General features: G+C 47.1%; 1 protein-coding gene across 1 annotated transcript; it reads left to right on the top strand.

Annotated features, from left to right (window-relative positions):
* The first annotated feature begins 1,284 nt into the window (after nucleotides 1-1,284).
* RHOU (ras homolog family member U) lies at nucleotides 1,285-12,892 on the top strand. The gene is made up of 3 exons (XM_072756024.1): nucleotides 1,285-1,806; nucleotides 3,670-3,728; nucleotides 9,535-12,892. The coding sequence occupies exons 1-3, from the start codon at nucleotides 1,545-1,547 to the stop codon at nucleotides 9,988-9,990; spliced, it is 777 nt and encodes a 258-aa protein (XP_072612125.1). The 5' UTR covers nucleotides 1,285-1,544; the 3' UTR covers nucleotides 9,991-12,892.
* Nucleotides 12,893-13,147: the final 255 nt, after the last annotated feature.

The following is a 13,147-nucleotide window of genomic DNA, read 5'->3' as shown; positions in this document are numbered from 1 at the left end:
CTTGTTCTTGCTTTCAGGAAATTGGTTTAGAGATTTAGCCCCTGGCCACTAAACTCTACACCTGAAACTAATACACTGTATGTTAACTGCCTGGTATTTAAATAAGAACCTGGAAGAAAAAAAAAAAAAAAGGAAGAGCTTAGGCTCTGGAGCTAGACTATTTGCGTTTGGATCTTGTCACTGCCACTTTATGAGCTGGGAACCTGAGCACTTTTTCAGTATCTCTGTGTCTGAGATTTTCTCATCCGTAAAATGGGTTTAAGTGATGTCAAGATGAAAGAATTAGTTCAGGCAAAGTGTTTACAACAGTGTCTGGCACTTAAAGGCTCAGTATGTATTAGCTATTGCTGTTATTGTTGTAGCATCAGTATTCATGTTAATAGTATGTGCTGCTTCTGAAACCACACTGTGAACCCTGAGGAGCCTCCGTGTCCCTGACTAGACCCAGAGAGGCTTCCGTGTTGTCTGAATGGACTGTTTGCTAAATGTAGGAGGAAGGCAGAGAGGAAGAAGTCAGAGGTAAATGGAGTTGCCCGCCCCCCCCTCCTCCCTGTCCTGATACTTTAATGTAGCCAAATTACATTTAAGTAAAATAAAAGAAGAATTTGGGTCTAAAATCAATTTGCCGGTTCATGGCATACCAAACGAGCATTAACACTGGATCTGGTATCATTTTGCTCCCAAATGATATAAATTATTTTAGGTGGGCTAAATAACGATGGGCTTAGCTAGACTTCAAAAAGTTGCCTTTTAATTCAGTCTCTTGCAAACGTGTCCCCAAGACACCTCATTTGCCCTTGCGTGGAGCTCCGTGGCCAGCAAGGGGCCCCACAGCACCGGCGGCGGCCGAGAAGGGGAGGCGGGGAGCCAGGGGAACAGGAGCAAGCCCCGGCTTCCCGGCCGCGGGGGCGCAATGAGGCGGAACCGCTCCGGCCGCTCCGGCGCTGGTGTCGGTCTCGGGCGGGGGTCTCGGGCGCCGAGGAGGATGCTGCCCTCCGCCACCCGGCTCCTCCAGGCGCCGCGCCCCACAACCGGCTTTCGGGGTTTGCCGCCCGTCCGCCAGCCCCGCGGCGGGTGCTGGGACCCGGAGCCCGCGTGGGCGCTCCCCTCCTGCCCGGCGTAGCACCGCCTCCGGCCCGGGTGCAGGAGCCCGGCGCGCAGGCGGGGGGCGCTGTGGCCTCGGCGCGGGGACAGAGCGGCCGGGCGGGATCCGCCTCTTTCCCCTCCCCGCCCGTCCCCCACGCGTCGTGTCGCCGGGAAGCCGGGAGGAGACAGAGGCGCTCGGGCTCCACGGCGCTCGGCCCGCAGTCCTCCGGCAGCGCCGAGCCGAGCCAGGTGGCGCCGCCCGAGCCGCGAGCCGCGAGCCGCGAGCCCCCGGGCCGCCTTTGTCTGGGAGCGTGAGGCCTGGAAGCGCCGCTCTCGGGGGCCGGGCACGCGCCCGCAGCGGTCGGTGACAGCTCTTCCCTCCCGCGGGGCTCCGGGTCGGAGGGGCGGTCGGGCCGGGCCCTGCTCGCCCGCGCCTGCACGCCCGAGCGCGCGCACCGATGCCCCCGCAGCAGGGGGACCCCGCGTTCCCCGGCCGCTGCGAGGCGCCGCCCGTTCCGCCGCGCCGGGAGCGCGGGGCGCGCGGGGGGCGCGGGCCCGGGGCGCCGGGGGGCCGGGGGCGCGCGGGCGGTGCGGAGGGGCGCGGCGTCAAGTGCGTGCTAGTCGGCGACGGCGCGGTGGGCAAGACCAGCCTGGTGGTGAGCTACACCACCAACGGCTACCCCACCGAGTACATCCCCACCGCCTTCGACAACTTCTCGGGTGAGCGGGGCCGGGGGCCGGGGGCCGGGGGCCGGGGGCGCGGTGCTGGCGGCCCGGGGCCGGCGGGAGGGAGCGTCGCGCGAGGGTCGCGGGCCCCCGATGGGGCCGCGGGGCCTGGCGGGCTCCAGCTGGGAAGCGGACCGAGCCCTGGGGACCCGGCGAGCGCGGAGCCACCTGCAGGACCGCGGGGCAGCCGGGAGCCCCCGAACCCGAGCCCGGCGGAGGGGGCGGGGTACGGGGACCGAGCCTGTGCGAAAAGAAATGATACGGCAATTTAATAACAAATAGGTCGAGTTCAGGAAGCCTGGTCAGTTTGCTGCGTACAAAGTTGCGTCAGGTCGACGCTGCTGGCGCCGCTGCAGAGTTTCACCGGGAAGGTGACGCGCAGGTGCCATTACCTGTGGCCCTGGGAGTCCGTCCTTTCCTTTCGGCGGCTCCGCTCACAAGGGGCGTCTCCACTTTGAAGAGCCACAGAGACGGCAGGAAAGACTTGATTTAGTGAAAACGGCGCTACGGGCTTAGGTTTGGATTAAACCCTGAGAATAAACGCGATTTCTTCAGCGTGCCTCTCCCCTGCGCCCACTGCTCCGACTTCCATCTCCCCCGTTGGCCCTGTTTCTGATTCTTTTTTAATTTTTTTTTTTTATTTATTTATGATAGTCACAGAGAGAGAGAGAGAGGCAGAGACACAGGCAGAGGGAGAAGCAGGCTCCATGCACCAGGAGCCTGACGTGGGATTCGATCCCGGGTCTCCAAGATCGCGCCCTGGGCCAAAGGCAGGCGCCAAACCGCTGCGCCACCCAGGGATCCCCCTGTTTCTGATTCTTGATATTTTTTCAGCGCCTCTTTAAGCTCTTACGTATGGTGTGCTGTGTTTTTTGGTTTGGTGGAAACAAAGATAAAGGATTTTTTTCAGGTCTTTTTGAAATTTATTAGAAAGGACTAGTAAAGGTAAAGTACGAGTCTCCCACAGAGGCTAATGGAAAGCATTCTGTCTTGCTCTTAAAAGAAAAAAAAAGCTTCTTGACCTTTTAGAGAGTCCTGATGGCAAGCGCTTCATTTCTTCCATCTCGAAGGTACCCTGGAGAAAACTGCTACACTAATGGGGTTCCACCCAAATGGTTCTGTTTTTCACCCCTTTTCCCTTCCAGCTGACTATTGTAAACATGAAAAGCAATTTAGAAAGTTGTACTGAGACAAACCTGAGTGCTTAAATTCAAGTAGAAACATCCAGGCTGTGCCCTGATGCAGGCCCCTGCCCAGTACCCCATCCTAGTGGAAAGGTGGGAGGCTTTCTCTTCTTTTCTGTTTTAATCCTCTCTTTGAGCTGACATGGTGAGATAAGCAGTGCCCTCTTCTATAAACAGGACAATGCAGGCAGCCTGTGTTTGCTCATGTTCTCAAAACAAGCTACAATTTTATGATAAACCATGAAGTCTTGGAACACTTCCCAAGGGAAAACAGAATTATTTGTGAGGTTTTCCACTGAGTTAAAACGGCAAGGTTGGTTCCCATTTACCCCCTAGTGTTGTTTTTAGGTTTTTTGAACCGAGTGTGACAGGAAAATAAATCTTCCAGGGCTGGGCTAAAAGTACAGGTCTTTCTGGGGTGCCATCAAACGGCTAAGGGATTTGCAGCTTCAGCCCTGGCAGGGTAGGGAATTGCCAGCCCTAGAGGGTTTGTAGACAAAAATGCCTCATTGGGACCTCCTTGTTTTAGGCGAGTCTTTAATTCGTGAGGGAAACCAGAATAACTGAAAGGTTTGGAGGGAGAATGGTAGTTCCCAGCTATAACTATTTTTTTTTTCTTCCTGAAACGGGTTAAAAGACACACTTTGATAATTGTTTTCACTTTGCTTTTAAGCTGTGGTGTCTGTGGACGGCCGGCCTGTGAGACTCCAGCTCTGTGACACTGCCGGACAGGTTAGTGGATTGGCTGGGAAGGGACTGGCCATTTAGAGGCCTCAGAATAACTACCCTCTATAACTGGGTCATTCTAAAGCCTCACGAAGTGGCCCCAGCCCTGCCCCTTTCAGGGGGTGGCAGTGAGGTGGGGAGATGGCTCTGCCCTCATAAAACAGGGTTTAGTCCAGCTTTGCATGGACAGGATAGGGAACAAAGGATCAAGAATAGGAATTCTTATGGAGTTTCTGATCTTATTTACTTTCTCGTTTTTATTAAAAAATTATCAGTGATGCTTTGTGATCATTTCTTCAAGTAAGTTGGTGATAGAATCATTTTGTTAGAAGTCAACAAGCCAAATATTAAATTTGCTCAAGAGAAAAATGGAGGTTTTTAAAGAGATTTTATTTATTTTAGAGAGGGAGAGAGAGAAAGACAGTGGTGGGGGAGGCAGAGGGAGAGGGAGAGAGAGCTTCAAGCTGACTCCATGCTGCGTGTGGAGTCTGACACAGGGCTCGATCCCATGACCCTGAGATCATGACCTGAGCTGAAACCAAGAACCAGATGTGCTCAGCCAACTGTACCATCTGGGGGTCTCCCTGAAAAAGATGGAGTTTGTGTCAGTGGGTGTTAATATTTCCCTCCCTATGCTGTGGTTTCCTCACTAGGGCCACCCCATCCTTTGAAGCAGAGATACAGTGGTCGAAGCTGTCCTGAGCTAGGGCAGTGAATGAACCTGGACTTAGTCTTTCCAAATCGTGAACATTTATTCTTGTCTTGGGGGTCAGGCACTTGGATGAGACACCCAGGGAGTGACAGGGATGGGGGTATTCCTCGACGAGCTCCAGGGACCCTTGGCACAGTGCTCATCACTGAGATCTCCTTGTTCTCTGTGAGAACCCATGGTGCCATCTCTTGAGTTTGTCAAAGTGACAGTTCATAAACATGTACTCTTTTCTGTACTTGTCAGAGCAAACGCCAAGGGGCACTTTGTAGGCATGTCAAATGCCCATTTCACTTTCTGAGGTGTTATCACTTGACCATCTGTGTTGAAGAAGCTCGCTTTCCAGTGTTCCCCAGTGACTCGCCCACGCCACAGCTTCCATACTGCTTATCTCACCTGGGGCAGCAAATTCACAGGTTTATTTCTCAAAACTCTAATGACACAAGATTGGGCAGCTTTGGTTCTCAGCTCAATACCGATTTGGTGCTGGCCAGAGTGGCATGCTCTGCCTCTTCTGCACTGGAGCATCTCGGATTCCCCTTCAGCTGCAGCCAAAGAAAGCACACACAGTGTGGATCTTATTTCCTGTGGAAGAGAAAACTCAAAGAACACTGCTCTCCTAGTAGTTAATCTTTTTGAATGCTCTCCTGGTATTTGTAATGAAAGCTTAATTGCTTTGTATAAAGTAAGAATATTTTTCCTACTATGTGTCTGATTTTCTGATCTTTAAAAGGTGGCCAGGGTAGCATATCAATAAATATAGGCATTCCTGCTAAAACAAGAAGGTACAGTTCCTGAAGACCCTTGAGAGAAGGAGCAGGCAGCTCATTGCAGGTCCCTGCCCACTAATGGGGCTCTCCCTTAGGTGTTGATTTTTGTTACAGACACGGGCTTCCCAAGTTGGGGTTCTAGTCTTAGTGCACACATGGCGCCTGGCACATAATAGGGTGCTGTCACAGTTTATGATGGATGCACATAATGGAGTGCTAGGTGCTGGGGAATTCAAACTTAAGTCCTGGCCTGCCCCTCAGAAGACTTGCAATCTGTAGGGAAGACAAACCAGTTAGTAGAAATTGTGAAAGAAACCTGTGAAATTCCATAAGGAGGAAGGCGGTGTTAGTGTGGGGGACAGGACAGATGGGTCTGGGGAGAAAAACCTCTGAGCAGTTTTGAAAGAAGTGTGAGAAAAACTTTATAAAAATGACCCTGAATTATTGAGGCAGAGTTCAGTTTTTCCTTAGTATAGCCTGTTTAAAAGTTGGGGAAGCACAAGAATAATTTTGGATGTATTTTCATGGAAACATTTCATAATTAGGGAAATAAAAGGGCTTTGGTGCAAATTGGTAAGCTTTAGTTTGTTTGGAAATTATTCTTTTGGTCTCCCAGTGACATTTTCATTGAGATTTACTGTATTGTTTAACTGTATTAGTTAGTAAAGTACACCTTATTATGTAATGAATGAGAAAAACCAACTTCAAAACCGGTGGAAACTACACAGCTGTTAAGATCATTTTTTCCCCTATTCCATAAGTATCCCTGAGGACATTTTTTTTTTTAAGATTTATTTATTTATTTATTCATGTTAGACATAGAGAGAGAGGCAGAGACACGTGCAGATGGAGAAGCAGGCTCCATGCCGGGAGCCTGACACGGGACTCGATCCCAGGACTCCAGGATCGCACCCTGGGTCAAAGGCAGGTGCCAAACTGCTGAGCCACCCAGGGATCCCCCCCCTCTTAGGACTTATTTTGATTAATAGCAAAGCTGATCAGAGTTACAGTTCTTCCCTACCTTCCTTAGTCCAGATCTGATAAACTACCTCTTAAGGGACTTTTTATTTTTATTTAATTTTTATTTATTTTTTTATGATAGTCACAGAGAGAGAGAGAGAGGCAGAGACACAGGCAGAGGAAGAAGCAGGCTCCATGCACCGGGAGCCTGATGTGGGATTCGATCCCGGGTCTCCAGGATCGCGCCCTGGGCCAAAGGCAGGCGCCAAACCGCTGCGCCACCCAGGGATCCCTTTATTTTTATTTTTAAAAATATTTTATTTATTTATTTGACACTGCAGGCGCACAAGCAGGGGGAGTAGCAGGCAGAGGCAGAGGGAGAGGAAGAAGCAGGCTCTCCTCTGAGCAAGAAACCCGACGATGCCTCAATGTGGGGCTTGATCCCAAGATCTTGGGATCATAATCTGAGCCAAAGGCAGATGCTTAACCGACTGAGCTCCCTAGGCACCCCAGGACTTGATTTGGCACCTGCTGTATTTCCCTAATGTTGACTCAGCCAGTGAAACTCCTCCGTCCTCCAGGCAGTTCTCAGGATAGCCTTGTGGGCTTAAAGTGACTTGTGTGACCTCTGTTTCTAGCTCCAGGGGAGTGTAAGCACAGTAGCCCTGACCTGGGGCTCAAATGCAGGTTTCATATGGAAGCTTAGAGCAGGAATATGTCTCTACTGACTGGATAAGGAACTAGAAATCGCTTTTCTTGTCTTTCGGTTTTCTCGTTAGGGAGGTAGTAAGCATAGAAGATATTAAAAGGAGTTTTTAGCATTGGACTCACAGTCTTACTCAAGTGAAAATAGAGACTGAGGACTTTGAGAAACATAACTTTGGAGAAGGGACTGTCCCTGAAATAGGCAATCTCTGTGGTATTGACTGGAGAAGCTGAAAATTCCTCAGCTTTTTGACCCAGGTGGCCCTTGAAGAATCTCTGCGTTAAAAAAAAAAAAAAAAAAAAAAAAAAAACCAAAAAATCAGGTTTCAGCTTGACCAGTGCTACTGTTCAGCGGCCTGTCCGCCACACCCTGTCCCTGACTGAATTCTGTATGTCTTCCCTGCAGACCTGGCAGGTGCATGCAAATCGTTGGGCCTCAGAACACATTTCCTTGAGGGTACATTCCAGTTGGCCTCGTCACGCATATGTATGTTGTATTGATTTCAGCAAAAATCTAAGGTTTCTGGTCCAGCAGTGAGGAGGAGAGTTTAATTTCTGCTTGGTTCCGTGAACCCCTTAGCCAGAATCTCAAGAGGTCTGGGGAGCCAGATTTCCAAAGCCCTGTCACAAGGCCCAACCCCTGAGTTTGCCTTTCTTTTTATTGGTAATGCAACCCCCAGCTTGCAGGGCATGGCCAAGGTGACTGGCTTCCAGCAGCGAGCTGCAGTTGCCTAAGGGAGCTGACCTGTTTTGAGGCTCAGTTTTGTGCTGCTTCTTTGAGGCCTCTGAGAACAGAGGGAATGTTTTATTACAAGATCTTCAGAGCTGGGCCATAGTCTACCTGCTTGAGTTTCTGTGTTTATTCTTTCAGCACAAAGTTGGCACTAAAAAAGCCAAGTTGTTCTTTTTAAACCGTTGCGTAGAGAAGTCTGACAAGTGGCAAGAGTGAAATGCCAGATTCCTCCCTGAGCATTTTTAGCTGGTTGACTTCAACTGTTAGTTGGTTGTTGCCCTATGACTGAAATACGGAGCCTCAAATGAAGAAAGTGCCTTCAGGTAAAACAGGTGCAGATTGCCTTTACACCTACAGGGTGGCCACAGATGCAGAATAATGTGCATGTAAATAGTAGTTTGTAAATAATCAGAGCATGCCAATGAAGTAATGAAAACCTGGATGACATTTCACTTTTTCTTGCCACTGGGAAGTTATCTGTCATAGTACACCTGTGCGAGGCTGGCCCCCAGAGATAGGAATTTTATTATTTTTTGAAAGTTTGGTTTTTTAGTAATCTTGACACCAAAAATGTGGCTTGAACTTACGACTTTGAGATCAAGAGTAGTATGTCTTCCAACTGAGGCAGCTAGGTGCCCCCACGAATAGACATTTTGAAAAAGAATAAGGTGATGTAAATATTTTTCTCTGAGTTGATTGAAAGTGTTCAGGTAGTTGAATATGGCACTGCAGGGGACAATAAAAAAAATACTGATTTGGAGACAGATATGTCTACAAGGGCTGAGGCCAGGTCTGTGTGTTCCCATCTGAATCCCCTGGCCCTGCACAGTGGCTGCTGTCCAGCACGCATCTCTGAAGTAGATGGACTGGGGCAGGCATCAGCAGCATGTTTCTTGGTTGATAGGACAAACTGTGATTATTCCATCCAGTTCTCTGTACCTTAAGGTAGGGTGGGTATGCACTTTCTCTGATCCTTTATCTTCCCAAAGCACTGAGTGTGGAGGTCCCTGGTATTTGCAAGGAGAAAAGAAAGGAAAAGGAAGAAAGGGGGGCACCTGGGTGGCTCAGTGATTTGAGTGTCTACCTTCAGCTCAGGTCATGATCCCAGGGTCCTGGGATCAAGTTGCGCATCGGGCTCCCCACAGGGAGCCTGCTTTTCCCTCTGCCTGTGTCTCTGCCTCTCTTTCTCTTTCTCTCTCTCATGAATAAATAAGTAATTTTTAAAAAAAAGGAATAAAGGGGGAGGAAAAGAGATAATAAGAAAGGTGTATCAAGCAAGAATAGGAATATATGAACCAATGTGACATTGTATGTCACATTGTTGTAAGTGACATTGAGAGGCACAGGTTCTCTGTATTGCCCAGGGGAGTGGCTGTCAGAGGTCCTGAACTCCAATTTTGGGTCTATCTTTTTGTCTGATGAACATTACTGGGTGTACTGAGCACTGTGCTTGCCCTGACTGTGTGCAGTGCCGATGGGACGAGTTGGGCATCACTCACAGCTGTCATGAGGACAAGGGGAGCTGTATCAGACTGGGGTTCACTGGGGTCAGGTTGGAGACTTGGGGATCAGTGTGGCTGCTAAATTTTAGAACAGGAGCTAAATACCAGCATTGAAAATCTATGTTACTCTAGGCTAAAGGCTAGATGAAGTAAATTTTATTTCTAAAACTCAACCTAGTATAAGTACTTTTTCTGTGGTAGGGTACAAGAGGATCATGAGTACTGGTGAGCACATGGAGCACACTGGGCAGATTTCATGGGGTGGGGGTGTGGGCCCCGCTGAGTAAGCCCCAGGGTTGCTTTCTGAGGTGCTGGCTCTTCCTCCTGTAACCAGCCCTGCCAGACCCATTCAGGAAAAAAAATGTTTAGGTGGTCTCTTTTCCGATGAGAATTGATTAGATGAATAACTGTTGGATGCTTTGATCGGTTGCAGGATGAGTTTGACAAACTGAGGCCTCTCTGCTACACCAACACGGACATCTTTCTTCTGTGCTTCAGTGTGGTGAGCCCCTCATCCTTCCAGAACGTCAGTGAGAAGTGGGTACCAGAGATCCGATGCCACTGTCCCAAAGCCCCCATCATCCTCGTTGGAACTCAGTCAGATCTCAGAGAAGATGTCAAAGTCCTTATTGAGCTGGACAAATGCAAAGAGAAGCCCGTGCCTGAAGAGGCGGCTAAGTTGTGTGCCGAGGAAATGAAAGCTGCCTCTTACATCGAGTGTTCAGCCTTGACTCAGAAAAACCTCAAAGAGGTCTTTGACGCGGCCATCGTTGCTGGCATTCAGTACTCGGACACTCAGCAACAGCCAAAGAAGTCCAAAAGCAGGACTCCAGACAAAATGAAAAACCTCTCCAAGTCCTGGTGGAAGAAGTACTGCTGTTTCGTATGATGCTGGCCAGAAACCCAGAAAGGCAATTTTTAGATGAAGTCCACATTAGAAGCTATATTAGCTAAAATGACTCCTTTTATCATGTAGAACCTGTATAGAGAACGTGTGTATGTATATGTATAATAGGTGGAGCTCTCGATTTTTGGATTTTTTTCTTGCCTTTGATATTCTTGTTTGTTTGAGCTTAGAGATGAGTTGATTACTAATTATGCAAGATATTTTTGAAGTCAGTTAAGCATTTTTTGGTAACTCTGGAAATTTAGAGCTCTAGACCTCTGGATTAATTTATATCTAATATGAAAAAGACACTTCAAATCTGAGTGTCAAGAATGAAATTTTGCTAGATTTATAACGTACAGAAGAACAAAAGAAGAAATGGTATAGTTAGCTTCCCTTGATTAAGGGCTACTTCATGCAAGTGTGTTATGTCCACAGGCCAGCTATGCTGAAAATAACTCTTAGCTTTGAAAGTCCACACTTTTATAAAACTTTAAGGAATTAAAATCTGAGGGAAAACGAGAGACCTCTGCCTACAGTCCCTCAAAACAGTTGCTTTTATCATATGTTAATACCTGGTTGCTTAAGATCTAAAATCAACCAACAAACATCTCCTAACTCAATGACACTGTGTAAACCAAAAAGGAAAAATTGTGTATTGTGATTTTTCATTCTTAGACCAGTTGTGTTGACATCGTATAAACATAGCCAAAATGCCATGTGGAGTAAAGCAAGTATTAGTCAGAAGCTCTTATATTTTCTTTAGGGGGTGATTCATGTTGAGATCATAATGTAATATTTGCTCTTACTATGCGTGCACCCAACTGCCTAAATCCCTGGTAGTTAGAACACTAGGGAGCACCTATTGGAATTGTTTTGAAACTTCCATACTATTTACATTGTCCCATTTGCAGAGAAGTGGACACTCTTACAAGGCCTGCAGCAAATGTTTGTAGGAGATGAAGTGTACTTTTTTCCCCTTAAGGCAGCCAAAATGTATGCGCGGGCGTGCGCGCATGTGTATGGCTGTATTTGCTGCTGATTCAGACTTTTAAACAGTTAATGAGAAAAAGCAGGGCCACAAAAACAGATGTGAGGGAAGCTCAGCTTCCTCTTTTTATTACTTTTTTAAACAGATCTCTTTTTGATTATATTCTACTCAGATGATTTTAAGTATACCTTGACACATTTTTGAGACCATCTCAAAACACGAATATCTCTTAAGAACTGTTTTATACTGAATGTCTCTTGAAACCTGTTAAAACAACCACTTAAAACCACAGATGCCTTTCAGGGAACTGGCAATAGAGGCCAGTGCTGTGTGTCAGAGGACTCCTGGGGGTGATGTGCTGAGGCCAGCCCGGAGCAGGGGTGTATGTACGGACCATAGCCCCCTCTCTCAGCGGCATCTTTACTGTGGGACAGCCAGAAAACCATATACTTGTGAAACATTTGTGTTCTTCAAGGTGGCAGTTTTTAGGGTTTAATATTCTGGAGGAAAAAATGTGCCATATCAGAAGAGTAGTTCTTGTTTTTGTTTTCTTTTACTTTGTGATGGCTATGCTGCTGAGATGCCAAAAGGTAGCCTAACATGAATTATAATGTCTGGTTGTAGTGAGTGAAGCAGATTTACCAGAATCAACTCAGTAACTAGGGAAACTGCTGTAGAGCCGGTGAATAGAAGAGTCTTATCTTTCTGTGGGTCTTGCGTTGTCTTTTTTATATTTGAAAGAGCTAATTTGTGTTTTCCTATAGAAGTAAAAAAATCAGGGTAGGGGCTTCTTTGGTCTTGTTAGTAAATAAAATTACCTGATTTCTTTGTTTAAAAACTAAAATACGTGGATTGTTCACTATTTATTTTTCAGTACATTGAAATTGGTATCATAGTTGCCCAAAGCATTTAGTTATAGCCTGAGTGAATAAAATTACTTCATTTGAGGAAATACTCTAAACAGACTCTATGCTGGCCTGCCTGGCTCACCTGTCTGTAAGGGGCCAGTTTCCTAGGCTCGGCTCCTCCTGTTCCAGGTGTAAGCAGTGGGAGCAGCAAAAGAGTTACCTGGTGAGTAATTTTAAACAGTATTTTTATATTTAAATAAATGTCATGGAGTACAATGCAAATTAATTTTGAAGATAGAGCACAAGACTTGAAAGAAATTTTATGCATGTGACAGCATTGGGGCTGCTTTCCTGGGCCCCCTGGGCGACGGCCATCAGCACCCTCTGGCCCTGGTGGAAAGCTGTCAGTGGAGCAGGCCTGTGTGGCCCAGTTCTGAGAGCTTTCCTCAGGTGGTTTATTTTTAACCCAACTTGATACAACCCTGTACCATTAGCCCTAAACATCTAGAGGGTTGACATTTAAACACAACCATTTTTAACATGTGGCTGCATTTTCTAGAATAGTAAAGGTACGATTGATTGTACTTAAGGTTTTCCTCCATTTTCCTTTGTTTGTGTGATTTGGGCAGAAAATTTTTTTAGAGTATGTGCTTGAGTTAAACCTAAGTCAATTCACTTTAAAGCTCAAACACTGTTCAACTTGCAGCTTGGTATTGCAGAGAAGATTTTATGAGTTGTGCTTTAGAAGATGCCACTTTAGCTTAACTCCTACTGTGTAGGCCAGTCATAATTTAAAAACACAATTACTTCCAACCTGTTTTATCACTTTCTACCACGTATGTGGAAATGAACTTTTTGTAATATTGTTCTCTGTGCTTGGCAGACCTAAAGAGAAACCATCCACGCATTACACAAGCCAAAATGAAGGCAAGGTCTTCTCCCCAGACTGTTGTAACCTGGTGCCTTACCAAGTTGTTCTTCTCTGTTTTCGAGTGTAAATGATGTTGAGCAGAACGTTGTCCTTGAAGATGCTATAAATGAAATAAATTCTGACCTATGGATATAACTTCGCTTGCCTTTATTATCAAAAAATGTCATTGGAAGTGAATAAAAGTCCAGCCACACCAAAAAGCAGGTTGGGAAGCGTCATGGTGTGCCTCCAGAGGTGTTTTGGGAATCATCCCTAACTGACATTAAATGCTTATAGAATATAGGGTTTTTAGTATTTGGGGGTCACAGTGTGATATAAGTGCTCTCGGACTCTGTGTCTGTCATAGTTTGGTGGCTTGTGTGTGTCCCTGACAGGAACACTGTGCTTGGA

This window comes from Vulpes vulpes, chromosome 4 (genome assembly GCF_048418805.1).
Source record: "Vulpes vulpes isolate BD-2025 chromosome 4, VulVul3, whole genome shotgun sequence".
Taxonomy (NCBI): Eukaryota; Metazoa; Chordata; class Mammalia; order Carnivora; family Canidae; genus Vulpes; species Vulpes vulpes.
The sequence above is the reverse complement of the archived record's forward strand: the minus strand, read 5'-3'. Positions and strand labels throughout refer to the sequence as shown.

Bases quoted from the DNA above. Each gene is read 5' to 3' on its own strand.
- RHOU (XM_072756024.1), top strand. From the start codon at position 1,545: ATGCCCCCGCAGCAGGGGGACCCCGCGTTCCCCGGCCGCTGCGAGGCG. The intron at 1,807-3,669 runs GTGAGCGGGGCC...TTTGCTTTTAAG, and splicing joins CGCCTTCGACAACTTCTCGG to CTGTGGTGTCTGTGGACGGC. The intron at 3,729-9,534 runs GTTAGTGGATTG...GATCGGTTGCAG, and splicing joins TCTGTGACACTGCCGGACAG to GATGAGTTTGACAAACTGAG.